At 34.3% G+C, this 26,451-nt stretch overlaps 1 protein-coding gene across 2 annotated transcripts; it reads left to right on the top strand.

The window, feature by feature from the left end:
• Nucleotides 1-372: 372 nt before the first annotated feature.
• LOC128173390 (solute carrier family 22 member 7-like) lies at nucleotides 373-26,450 on the top strand. Of its 2 annotated transcripts, none has more exons than XM_052839064.1 (10): nucleotides 373-568; nucleotides 9,752-9,957; nucleotides 13,257-13,487; nucleotides 14,135-14,337; nucleotides 15,165-15,476; nucleotides 17,834-17,968; nucleotides 23,644-23,729; nucleotides 24,297-24,414; nucleotides 24,977-25,045; nucleotides 26,211-26,450. In XM_052839064.1, the coding sequence occupies exons 1-10, from the start codon at nucleotides 445-447 to the stop codon at nucleotides 26,266-26,268; spliced, it is 1,542 nt and encodes a 513-aa protein (XP_052695024.1). In that variant the 5' UTR covers nucleotides 373-444; the 3' UTR covers nucleotides 26,269-26,450. The 2 variants fall into 2 exon arrangements, with proteins under 2 accessions (XP_052695024.1, XP_052695023.1); XM_052839063.1 differs by having other exon boundaries at nucleotides 375-568; nucleotides 24,977-25,049.
• Nucleotide 26,451: the final 1 nt, after the last annotated feature.

Below are 26,451 nucleotides of genomic sequence, written 5' to 3'. Positions count from 1 at the left end.
TCCTCAACAATTTTAAATCTCAGCTATTGTGTTAATTGTTCAAAACTCTGATTTAGGTAAAATAACTCTATTAATAGAAAAGTTATTTAACTTCATCTAAACTAGATAAAAAATCAAATACTATATACTGATACAACTTTAATTGAATCATCAAGCGAAAATGTAACACACTCGTTTAGTTGGAGACATATTAATCAGTTTTACATTTAAAAAAGCAATTCACTTTACACAAACTAAAGAATAATGCACTTTATTTCACACTGATAGTTAATTTATGTAAGCCCACAATTTAAACGTGAGATACTGCATTAATGTTGTAACTTACTTTTCAACTCTACTTGGCAATATGGGTCAATAACAAATAAATTGAAATTGTTTTATTTAAAAGAAGCAAAGCTGTATATGTTTATTCACAATGGTTTGAAACGCTAAAAAGCAGTCGATATGGATACTGACCGTGTGTTGCGATCTCTCGGGAAATTTGGTCGTTTTCAGTTGCTCCAATATATCTACAATTTAAGTTGTTTCCCTATGATGGCATTTCCTATAGTCATATATGTATTCATTGGTAAGTCAATTTATTTATTTTTGTTCACATATTTGGGCCTACAAAAGTATGTTAAACTTCCTTTTCTTCAATAAGTCCAATCCACACTTTGCTAAAGTTGTTCCCTTTGCAGGGTCAATCCAAAGGTCAAAAGTGAAAAAAAAAACTTTTTCATTCTTTATGCAACTAAATATTTTGGCGACCTGTTAATTAATCTCTTGAAATTAAATGGATTCCATTCCTTCGATGTGTGGGTTGCCCTAACTTAGGGCAATACAAATTCACAGCGAACACGGATTTCTTATGTCAAATGACAATTCAACGACCCTCTTTACTACAAAGGCTAAAGTGAGAAATATATGGGTTTTTTCCCAAAAATGGCGGCCTAGGGAAATAACTTTTGTTAAGTGTGGTTTGGTCTATATTCTCGCTTTTTTCCGTTCCTACTATGATGACGACAATGTGTACAATATAAGAAACACATCCATATAAGGCTGCCCTCATTTCATTGTTAAAAAGATAGAAACGAAAGGATTGGTCTCATGTCAAGTTCAAGAAAATTCAATACGCTAATTAACAAACAATTAATTAGTGAGATATTAAGAATCACAGAACAAACTTTGTAACACCTTTCGGTTGAGTAAACATGTATATGTTAATTGTGTTAACAAAATTTCGACAGTTAATGCTTTGCAAAACAGTAAATGTTATCATTCTGATTTCTTATCGTTTTTTCCATATATATATATATATATATATATATATATATATATATATATATATATATATATATCCTCTGATACACTTTCTCTAACAGCCATTAGGTTTTCAAATTGCTTGTAAAAAAATGATTGTAATAAAAGAAAACAAAATAAGACATTTATTTTTTTATATATTCTTATTCAGTAATATACGGTCTGCTTTGAGGGCAATTAGTCCACTTTTTAAAAGTATAGTTGTCTACAAGGCAAGCTGATAATATTTCAATTGTTTATAATTTTTATCTTGCTTGAATATTGAATTACAACATTAATTGTGAGGTAAGGGTTTGTTTTAATCGACATTTGATATATAAATACTTTGAGTGACGCATCATTGAATTTTAGAACATCCCTACATAATAATAAAATTCCATCCTAGAACTCTCTTAGATACAATTTATGAATTGCTGTAACTGTCGAGATTTCCGCGTGTTGCAATAACAAGCAAGATAGCCGTGTTTCTTAGTTACAATCAATGGATCTGTGTGTCGCAGATACCACCGATATATCCATGTGTTTTGCCCAAACAAAAACATAACACATCCGTGTGTCTAGACATTTAAAATTTCAAAAGATGAAACGGGGATTGTGTTCACTTCCGGTCGTATCTGTGATTGTCCTACAAGGCTTTCACCCGGTTTATGATTCAGGAAAATAAAAGTTAAATGAGTTTAATTACAATCGGAAAGACGTATACGAGACAACACGCGGGTGTCCACGGATGAAATGGTATTTCTAACCATGCAATACATTTATTTATTTACCCAGGAAAAGTCAAATATCCCTCGACCAATGCCCTCGGGAAATCGGATTTTACTTTAAGAAATTTATAAAATTTTAATTTGTTCTTCCCCATCACGCAATGGATGTATAATATTCAATCAATATTATTTTAAGAATGTTTAGAACGATAAAAAAAACTTTAACAAAAAGACCAAAGCATTTCTTCGCCTCCTTCCCCCAAAACAGTTTTCTGTCGACAGAGCTCTGGATTCATTCCCAATCAATGAAAATTGTTTCAATGCCGTCACAACCTGTTAAGAACAATTTAGATGTACATTAACAGTTGAACATTTGAATGTGCGTGTGAGTGTCAATGAGTATGTCTAACGAGGGAAATCCCTTAATTCTGATCTCAATCTACTGAGATTTCCCCCATATCTCAGTAACATTCTAAGTGACTGAAAAATTTTGATTGACATCTTTTCCTAGACATTTGAGACAATTTTTTCCAGTTTCAATGAAACTATAGCTGAGATTAATTACCGCCAACATATTGCAGTTACATATTTTTAAAATTTCTGGGTATATGTATTTGTTCTCCGTTGGAAAAACAGTGATTTCTATGAATGATTCACTTCTGTGTCATCTTATAAGCGTATGCAAATTCATTTACAGAACTTCATATCATACACAAACAATGCATTTCTGCTTCGTCACTGTTTTGCCTAGTTAAACTTACACGAACTATAAGTTATTTAAAGAGCCACTTAACTGATATAATTTTCATTTACAGAACTTCATATCATACACAAACAATGCATTTCTGCTTCGTCACTGTTTTGCCTAGTTAAACTTACACGAACTATAAGTTATTTAAAGAGCCACTTAACTGATATAATTTTCAGTCCAAAGGAAAAAGGAAAGTTATTTAAAGAGCCACTTAACTGATATAATTTTCAGTCCAAAGGAAAACAAATGTTATGTTCTTTTTTTATTTTTTCAACGTATTTGAAACTTTTCAACGGCTGTTATTAGCATCTCTAAAAGCTATCGTACATATCTTCTCGACTGGTTAGATTTTTGTGATAAACAAAAAAAGTGATAGCTAGTGTGTTTTATCTAAATTTTTGAATGTTTATTTTTTCGTGGTATCCTTAATGTCCATTATATCAATAAAGTATTAGATTTCAAATTTCATTTAGAAAAAACATGGAATATTTTATCCATATCATACATGGTAATTGTAAAAATGAAATAAATTGATCATACATATGTATTTTTAAGATTAAAATTAAACGGATAAACAAAAAGTATGCGTATAGTATGTGTATAATTTTCGCGATGGTTTTGCCAAAAATAGTTGCATTGAAGTTCTACATGTAAAACTCGAGTGTTAGATGCTTTCTGTCATTATCAATTGGCTAAGAGCTGGAAATAAAATGTCAATGGTGCGAAGATTAAGGATGAAAACTGCAGTAAGTAACCTTTGCTTATTATATGTCTTGATGTTAGGCAAACAAGCCCACCATCGCCTCCTAATTAGGCTTATTTTGTTATTTGAACGTATTGATATCGACAAGACGTAATTATCAGCAATTCATTTCTATCATTACCTAATCAATCAATTTATCGATCGATCAACTTATTTTTCAACATGATCAGTTTATCAGTCAATAAATTTTGATGTAACAACCAACCAACCAACCAAACAATTAATCAATCGAAATGAAATTATGACATGACAGTCCAAAGAAAAACAAATTGTTATAATCCTTTGTTCAATTTTGCTTTAACCAATTCATTTCATATTGCTATATGTATACTATCAACTTGTCAGACATTTCATAATAAACAAAAACAAATTAAAACGTTACATGTAAGTATTCGTCGTCTTTATATAATATAATTTACAAAGTCTTAATCATAGAAATGTTATAAAAGATCAATTACAAAGAAGATGGGTGGATAAGGCGTGTTAAATGCCCATACGCGGTCGGACAGGCTACTGAAAAATTAAAGTATCAATAAATCTTATGGATTTCTTTTAAATCATTGAAAACAATATATATTTAACGAATCATTGATTTTTAACCTATAGGTATGTTCAATACTTGGAATATGTTGACTCAAACAGGCGTGTACGTATCAAAACCTGCAAATACTGTCATTTATTAGAACTTCAGGGCATTTTCTTCTATAGAGTGGGTCTGTGCTCCATATTTTTATCATAGTCTAATTAAGGTCTATTGAAAAACAAAGCGATTTTAATCAACAAAAACGTGGAGAGATGACCCACTATACATTAAAAATATCATTTTGTATCCCAACAATTGAATGTTTTGAAAAAATAATACAAGTCCGGTAGTTCGTGGCCTTAGTCTATGGAGGGTAATCGTGTTAAAAAATCCAGACATGTAAACTTGTAAATCCGAATATGCAATCGTGTTGATGTGTGAGCCTGAGCATGAATATGTGTAATTCTGATCGTGTAACCTATAAAACTCGGGCATAAACACGTGTAAGATTTGACTCAGTTCCTTCGCATGATGCACATTTTGCAACTTTATTGTTTACATTAGTTAATTAAACCTTCAACTTTGCACACTTTCAATCCGTAATTTCTGCGATTGTTACTTCAGGCTCGGCAATAGCACATCTGACATGATACAAATTGACAAATGTAAAGTCTACAAGCTTGTCGAATTTTGACATGACCTTATATGGAAACAATGACGTCACTGATAGAAAAGGGCTAGCTGCAGGTAAAGGCATGCCGTAATCGCCGGAATAGGGACGGAATACTAGTAAATAAAAAAAAAATATTAGGTAAGCCTATAATCATATTATCTCTGGATAACAACATTTCATAGAGTATTATTTTTTGGAAAATTAAATTATGAGATTGGTGTACATTTAATCTAGAGAATGTATAAAAGTTGCGAGTAAAGAATTCGATCGACTTCAGATATCCTCATAGAACTGAAAAAATTACATTTAATGACTTTGTTTGAATACACGTGTATAAAGATATATAAGCATTTTTATTAATAGTCGTCTGAACCGGGAGGGGGGCTGGGGGGGGGGGGGGGACTTAGCCCCCCCCCCCCCCCATTTCTTTTGCCAAGTTAGACCTAACCATTAGTAACATAGCAACAGATCAAGAGAGGATTCAACCCTCCCCCCTACTTTTTCCTCGCAACAAACAAAATTGTTCCTTAAAAGACCTTAAAGAGAATGAAATATTAATAGTGATATTGAAAATTATAGTCATAGTAGGTATACTAGCACCCTCCCCCCCACCACCACGGATTAGGAATTTCATGATTTGGGGGGGGGGGGGGGGAATTGGGCAGGTAAGATTGGAGTTATTGGTATACCCTCCCCCACGGATTAGAATTTTCATGATTATGGGAATTCTTGACAATATTTTTCATGATTAGTTTAGCCCCCCCCCTTTCAATTTGCTTCCCACGCCACTGTTATTAGAATACATACAACAAATTGTTAAAGTATAGGCCTCAGCTGAATTAAGAAAATATCTCCAAATGCATCCTTATCGCTACCACAAAGTTGTGACAAGACCCCCCCCCCCCCCCCCCCACGCGAAAAATTACACGGGGTCCGTCAGCTGAGTTGCAAAGTTATCGATAAGAAAAGCAAACTACCAGTATTTAAATACATTGGTTTTGAGATTGTGATTACCCGGTAATATGAGACATAAGAAGCGACACCCTCTTTAAAAAATGAATAAAAATTCCAAAGATAAGGTTAACTGTCGTGAAATTAAAATGTGTATAAATTATTTTAAGAAATGTTTCTTTGCATTGTCGGCAATATATAGGGAAAAAAAGCCTATCATGAAGGTAAAAATTGACATTTCTTAAAAATTATTTAAGCAATTATTACGGGATTGAGTATGACGTCTTGAATGTCGGTTCAATACAGACTCACTTTGTGAAGTTGGCTGATAAAAATTTTCTGGAGATCTAGTATAATACAGCTTTACAGCCACTTGTAAACTAGCTGCAGGTAGAAGATCTTTGAGCTACAGTGCCTCCCATAGTAAAACTTCAATTTACGGCGCCCAAAAAATATGCGCTAGTTTTTTTTTTATTATTATTGAAGATTGTGTTATTATTTATCTTTCACTTACACAACAACAAAAAGTATAAATACATGTAAAGTAACAAATTTTTCCGCGAAAAATTACCAAATCCTTGCAGGTCGTTTATTCTAACTAATTCAGAAAAATAACAAGAGTAAAAATGGGGTACTCTATATGCAATGCTTTTGCCCAAAAATGACTAAGTTCAACAGCTGATATTTTTATAAATAATCAGAAATCAAAATCCTAGCAATTTGCAAAAGAACAACTTCCTATCTTGAAAACTGTTCGATGAGTTATCGGTACAATAATGGTACCTTTTTGACAGCCACTCGCCCGTCTGCAATTTTTACTATATCAATAATCGGAAACCCGGTTAAAAATTCACTCTCAAAATTCTTAGAATTCAGAAGCAGTGGAGTTACATGGGACCTCACGGCGGTCTTCGAACCCCATGCCGCTCAAAATATATTTACCCCCTTAGGCAATTTCTTGATCCGTCTCATTTCTGGAAAGAGTACGCATTTACTTATATTCCAGTTTAAATTACATGTCAATATTTTGTCAATTTTTTTTTGAGATATTAGATATTAGGCATTTCCTTTTATAATACCATGAGAATTATATTACGGATATTAGCGCATTCGTCACATCGGCAACGATTTTTTTCTTCCTGTTTGGTCCAGTTTCAATCATACCTCTATTTTTTTTTCTAAAATAATACCGGTGTTTTCGATAGAAAAGGTGTCGTTCATTAAAAGCTTATTGCAACAGTTTAGCTGAATATTATGTTTATTTTTCGTTCATTCCGGTCCGGCGGTTACGGCATGCCTTTTCCCGCAGCAATGCAGTGGCCATATGAGGTCATGTCAAAATTCGACAAACTTGTAGACTTTACATTTGTCAATTTGTATCATGTCAGATGTGCTATTGCCGAGCCTGAAGTTACAAACGCAGAAACTACGGATTGAAAGTGTGCAAAGTTGAAGGTTTAATTAACTAATGTAAACAATAAAGTTGCAAAATGTGCATCATGCAAAGGAACTGAGTCAATTCTTACACGTATTTATGCCTGAGTTTTATAGGTTACACGATCAGAATTACACATATTCATGCTCAGGCTCACACATCAACACGATTGCATATTCGGATTTACAAGTTTACATGTCTGGATTTTTGAACACGATTACCCTCCATATTAGTCAGACATAATATTTAAAAAGCCTTTCTTGTTGTGTCTGAAATGGCTCAGTGGTTAGAGCACCTGTATGGTGTTCCGATGGGGCCACTTCGACCTTCGCACTTTCGCCTTTAGGTCGAAGTGCGAGAGTGCGAAGTTGCGACGGCGAAAGTGCGAAGGTGCGACGGCGAAGGAGCGAAAGTGCGAAGATGCGACGGCGAAAGTGCGAAGTTGCGAAGGCGAAGAAGCGATACTACTATCGTACCTTCGCCATCGCAACTTCGCACTCTCGCCTTCGCATCTTCGCACTTTCGCCTTCGTCTTTTTATAATTGTGGAGCTCTCTATCGTTTAAAGACAATTTTAGCTGTATAAAAGGACATCTGAGGCAGACGATGAACTTTTTAGAATTTATTTTCAACAGCCTGCGCAGATCCATAACTTTTTCTAGGGGGGGGGGGTGTGGATAATTATGTTCCGAGACATATTTTGGAGATTTTATTATATATAATTAATAAAATTAAATATTCCGGGGGAATGAGATCCGGACCCTCTACCCCCTTTACTGCATGTGTGAAGTTATTTATATTGAATTCTCCGGGGGGGGGGGGGGGCGGACCCCCTCTCCCCCTTTAGATCCATACATCAGCAAGCAGTGTCGCATAATGAAATTAGAATGTTACTGTGTTTGATCCACGGTAAACAGACAGCTGGTAAGTGACAGGGGCTGGAAGTGCATATGTATGCATTATGACGGACATTACATTTTATATTGAGTATATAATGATTAGGCATAGCCAGCACTGGTAAACATATATATATATGTCACATATACACATTAAGATATTTATAAACATTCATAGTAAGCACAATGGCCTAGCGCATGCGTACCAATGATATCATGGATTAATCGGAAAACCTTGGCGAGTACGGTGCCTGCATCAATTTCTATGTAATCGACCGAGACTTTCTGAATGCTATCAAAAAGGCGAAGGCGAAAGTGCGAAGGTGCGAAGGCGAGAGTGCGAAGTTGCGACGGCGAAAAAGCGATAGTAGTATCGCTCCTTCGCCGTCGCACCTTCGCACTTTCGCCGTCGCACCTTCGCGCTTCGCCGTCGCATCTTCGCACTTTCGCTCCTTCGCCGTCGCACTCTTGCACTTTCGCCTTCGCAACTTCGCACTCTTGCATCTTCGACCTAAAGGCGAAAGTGCGAAGGTCGAAGTGGCCCCATCGGAACACCATACACCTGCCATAAGCTCACCTTATCTATCTAGGGTTATTATGTTACGGGTTCGATACCACCAAAACTTTCTGGCAATATTTTTTTCTTTCTTAATTTTTGTTAAATATATTAAAAACTGACTATAGTTAGAAATTTTGCTTATGCAAAGTTTTATTTAATTGGGGAAAAATAAATTCAAAATTGTATTTCATTGCTAAACCGAATGGGCATTTGCGCCATCTTATTCCCCCATCTTCTTACCACTCGAAGTGTGAAAATCAAGTGGTTGGTCTAGACATAATTATAAAGGATGCAGGTGCAGTACTAAAACATGTTTCAAAATCTTAATCTATAGATGTTGGGGAATTTCGGCAATATGTTCTAAAAACTAAGCAAAAAACGCCTGTACTTATACTAATCTTTGTAACAGCAAGTTTTCTGTACGTTTAAAACACAGTATTGAATCACCATTGTCTATTTTCCACTTATTTGATCAGATATTATAAATAGATTTAGATGTCTTTTTTTTTTAAATTCACTCTCCCGAAAACTTTTAAAAAATAAATGCAATATAGTATTTTACATATCCTTTTATTCACACTTACAAACATTTAACAATAATGTAAGAGGCTGTACATATTGAAATGTTCTACCAGAAAGCTAAACAAAAAACCCAATACAACAGCAAACAAACCAAAAACAAACTAACACACAGAAAAATGAGGTACTGTAAGTAAAAAATTCATAAATACGACAGACGCAAGCTCGTAGAAAAATAGATAAAATTGGTTAAATGTCATTAACACAAAGAGCTTGATAATGATTAAGTAATAGTATTCAAAATAGATAACCAGAGTGCAGGTGTATTAACAATATATGTTTCTTGAAGAGTAATTCTATACAAAAAACCATCTAAAAATATATTTCAAACATTTTACAAGCAATAAGTTTATCAACTTTGTATTTTTGTTGAGTAAGTGAAATTAGAGTTGGACAACGAATAAATACAGTAAAACACGCTTATAACGAAGTCCCAGGGACGGCCAATTTAACTTCGTTATAAGCGTAATTCGTTATATCCGTCAAGTTTACAACATGAAATAGAGACTTGGGGAATGAAATTCACTTCGCTGTAAGCGTCAATTCATTATAAGCGTGTTCGCTATAACCGTGTTTTACTGTATTAGGATTTTTGGATTTTTTTTTAATTTAGGCCACATTCCTGATTTCCGGTGTAGCTCTTTCGAAGACGATGCTTCGTACACAAACAGGAAACTGAATCCTTCGCACAACGTTATTTTCCAATATCATCAGTGTGACGTCACAGTTACGACAAATCTATCTGGGACAGTGGTAGAAGAAACAGTGCCATGTAGAGCGGGGTTCGAATTTTCTGGGCAGCAGACGGTGGCATCTGAGGTAATGATTCACACTTTACAGCAGGCCATAAGATAATAAACTAGGAACATGCTGATAGCAATTAAAAGTGGTAGATCGAAAAATTCGGGGAAAAAAATAGACTGATTCATACACATTACTATTGTCTGTCCCAAGTTAATGCTTTCAACACTTGATGATAATTTAAAAAAAAAACACACGCATAACTGTGAAAAATACAATTGAAATCGATAAAAGGGAAAATATCTATGATATCCTCATTAACACAATTATTATATATCTATCGTTAAAGTTCACAGGAACGAAAACAATTTTATTATGGAAATTTATAATGGGAAATGTTGTCATCTTTTTACCATTCGGAACTCGCTCGGAATAGCTCGCATAATTTTTCAACATTATTATCCGGGCTATTTTATGGCTGATGCAATGCAAAATCTCCATTGACTTTTTACTTTATGTTGTGTATTGAAGTCTAAAGCGGTAGAGGGGGCGTTTTCAAACATAAAATCTGGAAATTTTTCATTTTCAATTTTAGTGGATGAACGTAGTTTGAGCACAAATCGAAATTAAGGTACTTGTATTTATGAAAAAATACAAAAAGCGAAAAGCAGGTGGAGCAAAATCTCGAAACAGAGTAGGTCTATAATGATGTTCAGCTTTACATCAATAGAAAAACTTTAAGTAATTTGGTCTTTCACAAATTCTACGACCTTTTGATTGACAAAAGGGCACATAAAAAACCTTCAATAAAAAAAAGCCATTTATAAATGGAATCTACATAAGGGTTTAAAGCAAAAGAAATCGTAACAAAGCAGGATGATTATTTTGCTGACAACCCTACTTCCTACATTTTTTTTTCGTATGCCAAATTTGGTATTCGACCCAAATTACGGATCTATAAAATGGTTGACATGAAGCAACATTGCGTTTATTGATAACAGGTGTCCTATAATGCTAACATCCGGTTAATACAAGGAAATCAAAGTCAGGCCGAATGTTTCTTATGCAACATGTAGGTCAAATAGATTTATTTTGTTTTGTATACTGCTAAGGATCATTATGACTAAGGGGCGCAAACATTCCCTTATATAGGAACGAAAAAAACCATAACCAATTGTACATTGTAGCCCTAGTATTATATTTTCAAACTAAAAGTTTAAAACTACTACAATGCTATCTTGAATCGATATTGTGTTTTATTTATATTTTATATTACGTATGAGGTAGTGTCCGAAATTTATACACACATATTTACAAAATAATTTTCAGCAATGAAAAGAAGTTTTTTTTTAAATAGTCCGAATTTCCTCTGTTTCAATTTGCATGTAAATTTCACCAATGAATTTTAAATGTAAAGTTCCTATCGCGAATTTTCCGTGAAGCTGCGATTAGCCCGGTAGCATGCCAATCGGCTTTCTACTAAAAATACTACCCAACTTTCACGAACGTATGTTGTAAAATTGTAAATTGTAATATAAAAGTTCTTAAAATCCATATGGTGAATTCAGGGGAAAGCTCAATTCGTTACACTCGCTCAAGTTTACGCTGACGGGTTTCCACTACATCACCTGGACACGGAGTGGTGGTGGTCAATTCCGAATCCGCATGGGAAGCTTGCGTTGGATTTTCTTCCAAATGCGTCATTAGGATGGTAACGTTAGTAGCGGGCGGAGACACAGAGTTCGGAGATCCCTGGAATTTCTTATCCAAAAACTGCTGCATACGATTCCTGTCCCGTAATTTCTGTTTTTCGGACTTCTTGTGGATGGACGGTCGCACTTGTTGGTTCATCATGACGTTAGAGTTTCAATCACTCGCTTTGTTGAGAGGACGGGGAACAATTCGATTCTCACACCAATTTTCACCAATGAATTTTAAATGTAAAGTTCCTATCGCGAATTTTCCGTGAAGCTGCGGTTAGCCCGGTAGCATGCCAATCGGCTTTCTACTAAAAATACTACCCAACTTTCACGAACGTATCTTCTATTTGATTTGTTGTAAATTGTAAATTGTAATATAAAAGTTCTTAAAATCCATATGGTGAATTCAGGGGAAAGCTCAATTCGTTACACTCGCTCAAGTTTACGCTGAATAAAAACTCCAAAACGAAACAAAAGTTCAACAAGTTGTATTTAAGTTGATGAAATAACGGTACATGGTATTCCAATGAAAACCGATTCTCGGAGTTCCGAGATAACAACTTAAGAACGTGCGGAGATTCCAGCACGGACAGTGCGATATAATTCTGTACTCAAAATCGACACTAACGTGCAGAAATCCAGCACAGATAGTCCGATATCACACACTCTATGCTAATGTGCGGGGTTCGAGCACAGTTAGCCCAACCGTTCTCTTCCAGATCTTAAACCATTCTCTGTTACAATTATTTTTTTTTTGACAGGCATTGCTTTTTTATGACAAAGGGATAGTAATGGCATGCCAGAAAAGTAAACATTCACATATCTAGCTGTTACGATAATTTCACACTTCTATTGTCCAACAATTATTTAATTTGCTTGGAGATCAAGTAAAGAAGATATCAATGACTAGTGTCAAGAGGATTAACATTTTTGTCACATGAAAGCATCTCCGTTTGTTTGTTTGGTTATTTCCTTTTTTGTTAAAAACTAAATTGCGTAATTAATCAGAGAGAAAAAAAAACCTTAAGTTTCATAGCAGCTTGTAAATTTTAAATCGATAACCTGTTACATTAAAAGTTTAAAATCGAAGATTTCTAAACTTATCTATATGGAAATCACTATCGATATTCATTTTTCAGAATAAGAACATTTTATAAAGATATAGAAAACTGGGTTTTTTTATTTAGACATCTTTTTTAAAGGAGATCAATAAAGTATAAAAAAAAAAAAAAAAAAAAAAAAAAAAAACCATGAACATAAAGCCCTGTGGCAGGCTTGATGAATGATATATCAAGCCTTCGGCTATCAATAATAAGCGTTCAAACTTTAATAAAGGCTTAACTGAATTTGTTTACCAGACTGCCTCCCTAACAGCACCTGTTGCAAGTTTGATAACTGAGACGCCATGCCTTCAGCTATTGTAAAATCATCATTGTTCATGGGGATCCAATGTTCATGGCTTTTGTGGATTACCCTTGCACACGAATTTACATCCCTACGAACGTGTATACAAACATTTGTTTAGAATTTATTTACAAAATAGAACTTGCTATCGACAAAGTTTATGTCTCCACGAACCAGGAAAATATTGGCTGCCCACGAACATTAACCTCCAAGAATAATTATGGTTCCACAGTATACTAGTATAACTAATAAGCGTTTACTGTCCATTTTCAGTGGGAGCTGGTCTGTGAGAACGAGGGACTAGGTGGTATGACTACCACCGTCCTAGTAATAGGGCAGATGGTGGGGGCTAGCGTTTTCCCTACCCTGGCGGACAAGCATGGCCGACTCCTGATCGCCTACACCACCCTGATGGCCGTCACTGTCTGTTTCCTGCTGACCGCCATTGTACCCTGGTTCGCGGGCTTTGTTGTGATGCGGTTCCTGATGGGCATGTTCTCTCAGGTGTGTGTTAAAAAATATGGAGACCTTGTTATTGCTATGTTTATATTTTTGACATAACACCCAGGAAGATAATTCAAATGATTATAATGACAAAAAACTGTGATTATTCTTGTGGTTTTTTTTTTGTTATTTAATGACAATTGCAATAGCACAATTGAGGGTTAAGATTATTAAATCATATATTTTGACGTAAAAGATGATGATAATGATGATGATGATGATGATGATGATGATGATGATGACGACGCTTTCATAATTTTTATTCTAATCTGATAATCGACAACGTTGCCTTTTCTTTTGATAACATTACATTAAAACATAGAAACTTTTAGCCTTACGAAATGGTTCAATACAATATTGACACGTTTTTATTTTTACATTTAGTATAAAGCATCGGATTACAGATATTTAGAAAATAAATCCAAAAATATTTTGAAAACCATATTTTTCTTGATACAAAATAGTATTTTATGTCCTCTCCAAATTGTACAAATAATCAAAACTCTAGAAAATACATCAAAATAACCTAGGATTTTAGAAATTTCCTTAAAATGTTGAATCATGGGTGAAAAAAATAGGCTGGCAAAATCATGATTGGCGTAAGCAAAAATATTCAAGCAAAGTAATTCCGGGTTTTTTTTTTCCAGGGACCCGGAATCGTATTGCCTACTTTAGGTTTGGAGCTCTTCCCCACGGAGCTAAGGGGGTTTGTCATCAGTTCCGGTACCGTGGCCTGGGCATTATCTCTCAGCATCATTCCCGTCGTGGCCTTCTTCTTGCGTCACGTGACTTGGAGGTACATGATGGGAGCCGCAGCGGTGTTCGGGATTCACAGCTTTTTTACAAAATGGTATTGTCAACAACCGATTTGTACTTTTTGAAAATAATAACCGTATGTCCTGAAAACTTAACAACTACAAGATTATTGTACAATGTTCTGAACTGTGTTTTGAACCGGTCTATACCCAATTAATGTGTTTATGGTCTATTATCAAAAATGTACTAGTATTAACAAATTCATAAACAAAGGAATTTCATAAGTTGGTGTGCTTTTTATATCAAGAAAACTGCTGCATAATGAAGCAATTACCAGTGAAATTCAATCATAAGTAATTAAAAACGGATTAAAACTAATTCAAAACGGATCAAATATCTAAATCATATTATATTAAATATTTTTCATTGTCTCTGTCTGTGACAAACTTCCGAGTCGATTTTGCAATGTATATTTAATTACATGTCATCATTGATGAAGTTTGGGTGCACGACCGGGTTTGCATAATTATGCAAAATTAAGATAATGTTTAAATGTATTTGATTTAATAATGAGTATTTAAATTTACAACAGCTTAAAGTTATATAGATATGAGTAATTATAGTGAATCACTCTTTGAATATTGTGATCAAACACTGTAAGACATGGTCAAATTTAAAGCCTCGCGGGCTTAATTGGAAGTAATCACCTCGTAATACTGAAAAAAAAAATGATTTTCATTCCTTAAATAAGATTTAGTGTATCTTATTGGTTCTGTTTTCGGTTGTACATGTAACATGAAGATTTACTAGATTATTTACATGCATTTCTATATACCGGTCTTTTACATGAACACGTGTCAAGAAAAATAAACTGGTCCTTGCATTTTACAAGAAAATTTTGTTAGGATAATTTTTATTCAGGTTTCTTCATGAATCACCAAGATGGCTTCTTGCCAATAACAAGTTTGACCAGGCCAAATTGTGGATTCAAAAAGCAGCAAAGTGTAATAAAAAAGACCCGGCTTGCCTGCTTTCAGAACTAGATTCTATAAAAGAAAACGCAGAAAGGGAACTCCTTCTTGAAAAAAACAATGACGTCATCCCAGAACAGACCGCAGAAATGGCGGGAAAATTAGAAGAAATGATGGATTCCGAATCTACGCAGGTGTCTGTCTTAGAGATATTTAGACACAAACATCTTTTAGTGCCATCCCTTGTCGTGTGGATGCTATGGTAAGAATCAGCTTAATACTTTATACAGATATATTTTCGCCTCTTGTTATTTTCGCCGTTCTTCACTTGCAAACAGTTTCGTTCCGTCTTGAATTCACCCAAGCAAAGTTGTGTGTAATTTAAATAAAGGTAATTTGGACTTCTTGAATTCGTTCAATCTGAAGTTTGTCCTCTTACAAAGAGGGTAGAGAGGCCAAAATAAAACAAGGCGAATGTTTCCCTGTAAACAGTGTACAATACTGCACTCTAAGAATTCTTTAGATGTGTATGAATAATTTGACCGTTGTGTAAAAGCCCCATATTGGAGAGTTTACTAGTAAATAAATATACGTATTGTTATTCTTCGTTTATCTTTCACTTTGAATTCAGCAGTAAAAATAATAGTAACCGAAACGTTCATTCAGTACTAGATCAGTCAAAGAGAACAAGAGCACTTAAGTTAAATTTTCTTCAAAAGTATGTCCAAAGTTATTATTTTGGTCATATTTGGACGCTTGTTAGTAAAACTTCATTTCCTTGTAAGAGAAGTACAATTAATTAAAATCGATGAGAGAGAAAATGTGTAAGATGTCTTCTTTGAAACATTATTATTTTTCAATCGAAAAAATTCACATGAGAGAAAACAAAATTCTGATTAGGAGATTTATGATTAGAAATGTCGACATCTTTTATCATAAGAAAGTCACTCGAAACACCTCGCACTATTTTTCAACATTATCGTCCGGGTACCTATCATATTTGTTGCGTACACTTTCAACTTTTTGTTGTGCATTATAACCTGAAGAGTAGAGTAGAGGGTGCATTTCAAAACAGATAATCTGGACTTTTTATTATATTAGTGGATGAACACAGTTTGGGCTCAAAGGTTTTATGGCTTATATCTTAATACCGTATATCCGATAATTTTCGCGGTGATCTAATTTTCTCTATTTTTGCGATATCTTTAAAATCGCTAAATATTAAATACGTAGAAATTATATCCTGTATCATTTTCTATCGGACATTTTAAAAATCGTAAAAATGACTTACGCAAATAGAAAATGCTACATATTGTCCCATTTTCGCAAATTTTTTGAAACACACGGAAAAAAATGGATATACGGTTTATAACAAAAAAAGTGGTTGAAGCAGAAACTTGGGATAGATAAAAATTCATGAGTACTTGTTCAAATATGTCTGCACTTATGTCTACATGATTTCGAAAAGTCTAGTATTAAAGTCTGTTACGCAGTGTTTTAATCCTCGTCCAATGTGTAAATAGATTGGCGTACAAGAAAATGTTCTTCATACAATAAAACAAAAACGCATGTCCTCCTTGACTATATGTTAGCGCTAACATTCTAGCTTGTAAAGACACTGTTTCTTACTGTTATATTAATTTTTTATTGTTTATATAAAATGAAGATAAAATATATCTAAAAGCCGATTCAAAAGTTTACTAGTTTTATAGAAATTTCCAGGAGTTGTTCCTATATCAATTTACATGATTACTTAGTATTTATTTACATATAGTTGTATCAACATTTATACTGTTTTATTCTACAATATGTCGGCTTTCGAGAGAGTGTCCCTGAAAATAAGAACCACCTAGTTCTCTCCAACTTTGGGTTTGTGAACAGTCTGCTTTTCAAAGGACTGTTCATTGCTATTCTAAACAGTCTTCCTCCCTTTTGGAGCCCCAGTCTCATTTGAAAAAAGTTTGGGGTGCAGAAGACTGTTCTTCAACGTAGGTAATCATTCATTATTTATATTTGAATTAGTATTTGTAAACAGCAGGCTCGCTTTAAGAGCTCCCATTGCTTTGACCATAAGTTGGTGTATTAGATGGCCAAGTGGTGCTATGGACAATACAGTTTGCCTCTCACCGCTGCGACCCGAGTTCGATCACCATCATCAGCAGTGGTTGTATATGAAAGGGTATGGTGGTCGCCCGCTTGGACAAATTGGGTTTCTCTGGGCAATCCGTCTTCTTTCCACATCCTTGTTAACGCAAAATATTCATATGCATGTTTTTCATACTTCTGTGAATACCGACAGCCACTATTCGCCTCTTGAAATAGTTGCTGTCTCGGGGGCAATAAACTTGTTATCGTCCTCATAGCCTGTAAGTAAGTATCTTATAAGTTGTAGAACTTGTTTATCAATCGTTGCAAAGAAAGGTTCAGCATTAGTTTTTGGTGTATAAATGTAATCCCTTCAATGTAATAACTCAAATTCTTTTTTGCCCTCAGGTTTGTGAACAGTCTGACTAGCTATGGACTGTTTCTCAAGACTGGGACAAATAATGTTCAGCATTGGTTTTTGGTCTATAAATGAAATTTCTTTAATGTGATAACTCATTTTCTCTTAACCTGTAGGTTTGTTAGCAGTCTGACTTACTATGGACTGTTTCTCACGTCCGGGACAATGTCGGGCAACATGTACCTGAATTTCTTCCTGAACAGTGTAGTAGAAATACCCTCCGTGATTCTATATTCACTGACCATTAACAGGTATATTTATATTCTTTTGTTATTCCCAGCTAGTTTGGACTGCAAGAAAATGTTGTAAGTTCTTATGTGCAATACCTTATATTCGTGTCACAAAATTTGAGAAAATTTGGTAAAAAGGGCGACTGTTTAATCAGAAACAGTCCTTTCTGCGATCAAAAAAGTTTCGTATAGCAAACAATACTGGGTATAGTTTCGGTGTATTGCGATATTTTGAAATGTAAAAGCGATCGCAAAAAACCCCAAAAACAAACAAACAAACAGAAAAACAAAAACAGTCGAAAATTGAATCATCGAGAACATATCTGGATAGGTAAGGTATTTGGTGTTTAAATTATAGTCTAAAGAATCACCTTTCTTTATTGTCTCTCTTATTGTATCAAAAAGCGCATGTGATGGTAAAAAAGTACAACACAGTTATCAAAATCAAGACTCAATGTATGTAATATAGTAGTTTTTTCATTTAAATTGCTATTTGATATTTTTGGGAGTTAATTAGGAACTCTTATGTGCAGTTACTCTAGCAAAACGGATGTGAAAAAGTTTTTGGGCCTACATGTAAACACAAATCACGAATGAAAAACCATCACCGCTGAGTTAACTTGGTATTTGAAAATAAAAGATGTAATGTATTCTGCAGCATTGTTTATCAAGGAAACTTATTTATACATACCTTTAAAAAACAATAGATTTTAAATGGTACGAATGATTTAGATATTTTTGAAGTCTTATTGCTAGCGCCCTCGAGCGCTAGCAACTACGTTAGCCTTTTTCACTGGAATACGCATGCTCGACTCTATAGTAGGGGATTCTGGGAAAACTGTCCTACTGTAGATAAACTGTACCATTTGAATTTCGTTTTATCATCTTCACATGAAGTTTTGTGTTTTATTGTAAATGTAAAAAAGTAACAGTACTTGTAGCTTAGGTCTTACAATGCCAAGTTATTTTAAATATTACAATAAATAGCTACCTTTATCTTAAATTCTTTCAAGCTCGGAAAACAACCCCGGATATGTTTTCTGAGCTTTCCGGAAAGGCCCGAAAAGATACAATTGCTATAAAACAGTACCAATGGTTCTTGGAAATTGTCACCTCGAAATTGAAATTACAGTAGATATATAATGATTAAGGTACGGGCAATGAGCTATGCCAATGCCGATGTGAAGCCCACTCTAGATTCATAATTCTAAATTGAGACCCCCCATTCCAGCACAATTCCAGTTCACTACTGTGCCTTCCTTAATTAATCGATTCAGAAAGGACTATGTGCGGTATGGTCAAATATCTGCCCCCAATTTCAACCAATTTTTAAATAGTATCGTATGAAAATGAAATCTTCACAAATCATTGTAAAGAAGAAAGCTCACCAATCTTTTTTAAAAGATACGCGTGTGTATTCCTAAACCAGAGTTAAATAATTAAAATTGTTCCTCTGTCATTACCAAAGTGCCATTTCTTCAGTCCTTGAAATCAAAGGCAGACTATCGAATTTAAAGATAGAAGCATGCAGGCTAAACTTTATTACCATTTGTTTGTCAAAAAAATTTGCTTTTGATACAATTTTCAAGAAACAATACTGATAATAATGCATCGTACTACTGTGTTATGGGTGTTAATTCTATCTTTAATTTTTTGTTGGAAAGGTCGGAAATTCAACTTAGAATAAAAATGTGTGTAATTTATTCGGGTAAAAACCTGAACTTGCAATGCGAAATTACATATCGTTAGTTTTTATGATATAAGATACTGTAAATTCCTTATTAAACTCAAGGAATTATTTTCCGCGTAAAATCGCGAGATATAGTCCTTGCGGATTTTAAAATCTCGCTCTTATTTTTCAGACATGTAATCATAACAAATTATATATTCTCGTAATTTGATGCAAAAAGCGGAAGAGCGGAATTGAGTACTCGCGTAAAATTAGGAATTTACAGTTATCAATAAAATCAGCCTTGCTAATACTTCAGATCTCTGATTTTATTCGGCGTCTTTTGACAGCACATAATGGTATAAACCGATGATAAATTTCCCGTCGTCCTTTGACTGATTTCGTTGAGTACACATTGATTACTATAAACTTCATTTCTATTTTACATAAGGTAATCGTACTTAATTTCACCCACGTAATCAGATGGTTCTTAGTGTGATGTCGGAGATAGGTGAGTTGTCTGCAAGATATAGGTCTCTATTAGCACTTATTTAAAACCATCGAATCACTGTTAAAGTCTATTGCCAATTTAGGTAATATCTTCTATTTATAATTCCGAAGGCGTGATAATGAAACGATTCAGGTTGTTTAAAACATACGAGAAATTACTAGTAGTTTGTGATCCTTTTATAGTAAAATAAAAATATTGAAATTTGCATTTGCATGGTCATCACAAGTGTTCAGACATAATGAATTCGCATTGAATTCCAAGGTAGGTCAAAGGTCATTATGGATACGTCATATACGATTTTTGTCATCCCTCGAGCTTTATGAGATTTGATCACGTGACCAACCCGTATTTATATCCCGATATACATCCAAAAATGATACCTTATTTCTTAAATTCTGGTTTAACAGAAGCAGCTTATTGATTATTACAGAATCAATTGGCATCTTTATTCAATATTATATTTATGCTTATAATTAAGTAAAAGACAAAAATTAAGAAATAAGTTTTAATCAATTTTCCTAGTGTCAATTGTTTTGCGTAATGAGTTACTTCATTGGTTTAAATTGATTATTAGAACACCTATCATATAAAAAACAACATCATTGTATTAGACAATCTTTAAATGTTGCATATTCTTACCTAACTGTGTGTTCTTTTGTCACACTGCATTGTCTACATAGTGTGTGTACATGTTCTATTGTTACACTGCATTGTCTACACAGTGTGTGTTCTATTGTTACAATGCAATGTATACGCAGTGTATGTTCTATTGTTACACTGCATTGTCTACACAGTGTGTGTTCTATTGTTACAGCGCATTGTCTACACAGTGTGTTTTATAAATACACTGCATTGTCTACACAGTGTATGTTCTATTGTTACACTGCATTGTCTACACAGTGTGTGTTCTATTGTCACACTGCATTGATTGTCTACACAGTGTGTGTTCTATTGTTACACTGCATTGTCAACACAGTGTGTGTTCTACTGTTACAATGCAATGTATACACAGTGTATGTTCTATTGTTACACTGCATTGTCAACACAGTGTGTGTTCTACTGTTACAATGCAATGTCTACACAGTGTATGTTCTATTCTTGCACTGCATTGACTACACAGTGTGTGCTCTATTGTTACACTGCATTGTCTCTACAGTGTGTGTTCTATTGTTACAATGCAATGTCTACACAGTGTATGTTCTATTGTTACACTGCATTGTCTACACAGTGTGTGTTCTATTGTTACACGGCATTGTCTATACAGTGTATTTTCTATTGTTACACGGCATTGTGTACATTGTGTGTGTTTTATTGTTACACTGCATTGTCTACACAATGTGTGTTTCATTGTTACACTGCATTGTCTACACAATGTGTGTTTCATTGTTACACTGCATTGTCTACACAGTGTATGTTCTATTGTTACACTGCATTGTCTACACAGTGTGTGTTCTATTGTTACACTGCATTGTCTACACAATGTGTGTTCTATTGTTACACTGCATTGTCTACATTGTGTGTGTTTTATTGTTACACTGCATTGTCTACACAATGTGTGTTTTATTGTTACACTGCATTGTCTACACAGTGTGTGTTCTATTGTTACAATGCAATGTCTACACAGTGTATGTTCTATTGTTACACTGCATTGTCTACACAATGTGTGTTTTATTGTTACACTGCATTGTCTCTACAGTATGTGTTCTATTGTTACAATGCAATGTCTACACAGTGTATGTTCTATTGTTACACTGCATTGTCTACACAGTGTGTGTTCTATTGTTACACTGCATTGTCTACACAGTGTGTGTTTTATTGTTACACTGCATTGTCTACACAGTGTGTGTTATATTGTTACACTGCATTGTCTACACAGTGTATGTTCTATTGTTACACTGCATTGTCTACACAGTGTATGTTCTATTGTTACACTGCATTGTCTACACAGTGTGTGTTCTATTGTTACACTGCATTGTCTACACAGTGTGTGTTTTATTGTTACACTGCATTGTCTACACAGTGTGTGTTCTATTGTTACACTGCATTGTCTACACAGTGTATGTTCTATTGTTACACTGCATTGTCTACACAGTGTGTGTTCTATTGTTACACTGCATTGTCTACACAGTGTGTGTTCTATTGTTACACTGCATTGTCTACACAGTGTATGTTCTATTGTTACACTGCATTGTCTACATTGTGTGTGTTCTATTGTTACACTGCATTGTCTACATTGTGTGTGTTCTATTGTTACACTGCATTGTCTACACAGTGTGTGTTTTATTGTTACACTGCATTGTCTACACAGTGTGTGTTCTATTGTTACACTGCATTGTCTACACAGTGTATGTTCTATTGTTACACTGCATTGTCTACACAGTGTGTGTTCTATTGTTACACTGCATTGTCTACACAGTGTGTGTTCTATTGTTACACTGCATTGTCTACACAGTGTATGTTCTATTGTTACACTGCATTGTCTACACAGTGTGTGTTCTATTGTTACACTGCATTGTCTACACAGTGTGTGTTTTATTGTTACACTGCATTGTCTACACAGTGTGTGTTCTATTGTTACACTGCATTGTCTACACAGTGTGTGTTCTATTGTTACACTGCATTGTCTACATTGTGTGTGTTCTATTGTTACACTGCATTGTCTACACAGTGTGTGTTTTATTGTTACACTGCATTGTCTACACAGTGTGTGTTCTATTGTTACACTGCATTGTCTACACAGTGTATGTTCTATTGTTACACTGCATTGTCTACACAGTGTGTGTTCTATTGTTACACTGCATTGTCTACACAGTGTGTGTTCTATTGTTACACTGCATTGTCTACACAGTGTATGTTCTATTGTTACACTGCATTGTCTACACAGTGTGTGTTTTATTGTTACACTGCATTGTCTACACAGTTTGTGTTCTATTGTTACACTGCATTGTCTACACAGTGTGTGTTCTATTGTTACACTGCATTGTCTACACAGTGTGTGTTCTATTGTTACACTGCATTGTCTACACAGTGTGTGTTTTATTGTTACACTGCATTGTCTACACAGTTTGTGTTCTATTGTTACACTGCATTGTCTACACAGTGTGTGTTCTATTGTTACACTGCATTGTGTACATTGTGTGTGTTCTATTGTTACACTGCATTGTCTACACAGTGTGTGTTCTATTGTTACACTGCATTGTCTATACAGTGTGTGTTCTATTGTTACACTGCATTGTCTGCACAGTTTGTGTTCTATTGTTACACTGCATTGTCTACATTGTGTGTGTTCTATTGTTACACTGCATTGTCTACACAGTGTATGTTCTATTGTTACACTGCATTGTCTACACAGTGTGTGTTCTATTGTTACACTGCATTGTCTACACAGTGTGTGTTTTATTGTTACACTGCATTGTCTATACAGTGTGTGTTCTATTGTTACACTGCATTGTCTACACAGTGTGTGTTTTATTGTTACACTGCATTGTCTACACAGTTTGTGTTTTATCGTTACAGATGGGGAAGAAGAAAAACATGTGCAATGTTTTTGTCTACGGCGGGGGTATCTCTTCTTCTGTCTGGTGTCCTCGCCTTTGTAGGGGGTGTGTATTAATCTGTCTTTCTCTTTCTCTTTTCTCTCTCTCTTTTCTCTCTCTTTCTCTCTCTATCTCTCTCTGCAAATGTAACATTTTGTTAACGACAGAATTCTTCTCGTGAATGCAAATTTGAAATGGTTTTAGATCTAGTTGAAAAATGTTAATATGACCTTGAAATTAAGTTTAAGTCAAAGTCATTTGTCATTTACTACATATAAATTTGTGTTAGATTATGTATGTTGTCCTTTTTAGAAACAAAAGTCGATCCAAAATTTGTAAGAAATAAGTTGTGTCTTCAACGTGGAATAAACTTTGAGATTTGCTTTTGGTTTCAACGTTGAAACCTAACGTTAACTAAACGTTGAATAATGGCTGATCAACGTCTCAACTTGAGTTTAACTTTCAATGTGTGTCTTATAGTATAAAGGGTAGCTCAGACCAAGAGCTGTACAAACCTGCAGCTATATAAAGAGTTAAACTTAATGCAGATCAAGACGGGTCCCTGTAATTTAAATATACTCTTATATTTCAGTATGGTGGCTAACAATTTGTTTTGCATATATTTTTTTTCAGAATCTGGTATGATTAAAGGTTTCGCAATGACTCTAAGCTTTACGGGAAAGTTTGGTATATCCGGTGCTTGGATGGCCGCGTGCTTATTTACGCCGGAAATCTATCCCACCAATATCAGGTTCATACCAAAATTCATAACGAGGCTGGATATGATATTAGCCCTTATAACGTGCATTTTTATAAAGCAAAAGCAACCAAATACCCCCAGATAATTGAGGTTAAGATATTTTTTTTTTAATTTCCGGGGGGGGGGGTGTAGAGAGTTTTTTTGTTTTAATAAGATTAATATTAAGGAAGTCCTTAATTCAGTCCATTTAGCCTTCTTTGAAACAAAACACACCTATGTCATATACATATGACGACGTTGTTTAATGTTAGATTTATACATTTCGAATATAAAAAAGAAAAGAAATGCATATTTTTATGACATTGCATATTTAGACAATGTGCAATACTTGACCAACCTAAAAAGTTTCATATTGGTCATCGACTGATAAAGTAACGATGCACAAATATCTTTATACTGTTTATTGATTACGAATTTTAATTTAAATTGTTCATTTTTGAAAATCGCCATTAAGGATTTATAAGCATATAATTATACTTTTATTAAGTCATTTTTATGAAATATCATTTACAATCATAAATACATGCATATGTGTGTTGAATTTTCATTGCAGGGCGCGAGGGCTAGGGTTGGCGTCTCTAGCAGCGAGAGTTGGGGGGATGATCTCACCCTACGCAACCATGTTCGTAAGTTTTCAATATATCTGAATTTTCTCTCTGTTCTTGGGGATTTTTTTTAAAAATGTTTTTTAAAGACGGGGGTGCTTTTTTTTAATTTCTTTTTTTTGTTGTTCTTGTGGGTGGGGGTTGTTAACTTGTTTTTTGTTTTTTGTTTTTATTTTTGTTTCTTTCGGCTTTTGTTTGGTTTTTGGGGTTTTTTTTGGGTTGGGGGAGGGGTATTTAGGTTTTTATTTATTTTTTTTTTGGGGGGGGGGTGGATTTTGTTTTTTATTGCTTTGCTTTGTTTGTTTGTTTGTTTTTTGTTTTGTTTTTGGAGGGGGGTGCTTTTGTTTCCCTTATTTCTTTTTCTTTGGAGGTTTTTTTTGAATGAATCACATAACAGAAAAATACATGGAATTACAAAAAAAGTCATCCTTATTTAGAAAGTTATTTTGGATTTCGATTTCGTTGAATTGTTCTTAATCAGTCTGCATTTCCTCTATCCAGTTTGTATACACATGTAGGTGAGTGATCATAACACACACCATAGATGTACTTATGACGTCAAAACTGATATTTAAATGCAAGAGTGTATCCTTGTTCTTTGTGTAGGAAAATGTCAAAGAATGTTATTAATCAAGACATTTTCAACAGTGATGCTATTGGCATTTGTTTAAAAGCCCGTTAGGGTTAAATAATTCATTGATTATACATGTAAGGGTTATTTGTCTTAGCTGGTAACTATATCTTAGGCTGTCTAAAGTTGATTAATTTTTCGTCGTCCGTGCGCGTAGTTTTAAAAGACTTTCTCATTTAAAAACAAACAAACAAAAATTAAAAAAAAAAACAAAAAAAAAAAAAAACAAACACCCCCTTTGTTTTTATTTTATTTTTCCTGTTTAATTTTTCTTTTTTGGTAAATAAATACTGCATCAATTGGTTGGTGCACATGGATAACTTTTTTAATTAAAAAACTCAATAGAATTGTTTGAATTACTGACGGGAAAGGTTATTCAACAGTTAGTCTACATGAAGCTTGCATACTCAATGCATTTGTGTTAGAGTTAATGAATGAAACAAAGCTCTTGTTTATAATCCTTCCTCGTAGTTTTGGTATTTTGAAAGTGACAGGAAACGTAAAATTAACTTTGTTCATGCATCCTTTATGTTTTATTTATTTTTTCACAGGGATCGCGTTTCCCTTGGGGGCCCCCTGTCGTGTTTGGGTCGTGTGCGGTTTTGGTGACAATTCTGTTGATTTGGATACCCGAAACAACCGGGAAAGAATTACCTAACACGGTGGAAGATGTCAAGAGGCTTTACACAGTTAAACAAATTCGATCTAATTAAGACAAATAAAATCTAAATCTATTTAACATAATAAAAATCTTAACAGTAGTGTCTTCTTGTTTGATTGATATGAAAACAG

This window comes from Crassostrea angulata, chromosome 2 (assembly GCF_025612915.1).
Source record: "Crassostrea angulata isolate pt1a10 chromosome 2, ASM2561291v2, whole genome shotgun sequence".
Classification (NCBI taxonomy): Eukaryota; Metazoa; Mollusca; class Bivalvia; order Ostreida; family Ostreidae; genus Magallana; species Magallana angulata.
This window is presented reverse-complemented; position numbering and strand designations above follow the sequence as displayed.

Excerpts from the sequence above, each read along its gene's own strand:
- LOC128173390 (XM_052839063.1), top strand. The coding sequence starts at position 445 with ATGGATACTGACCGTGTGTTGCGATCTCTCGGGAAATTTGGTCGTTTT. Across the intron at positions 14,338-15,164 it reads CACAGCTTTTTTACAAAATG|GTTTCTTCATGAATCACCAA; the intron begins GTATTGTCAACA and ends ATTTTTATTCAG. Across the intron at positions 15,477-17,833 it reads CTTGTCGTGTGGATGCTATG|GTTTGTTAGCAGTCTGACTT; the intron begins GTAAGAATCAGC and ends CTTAACCTGTAG.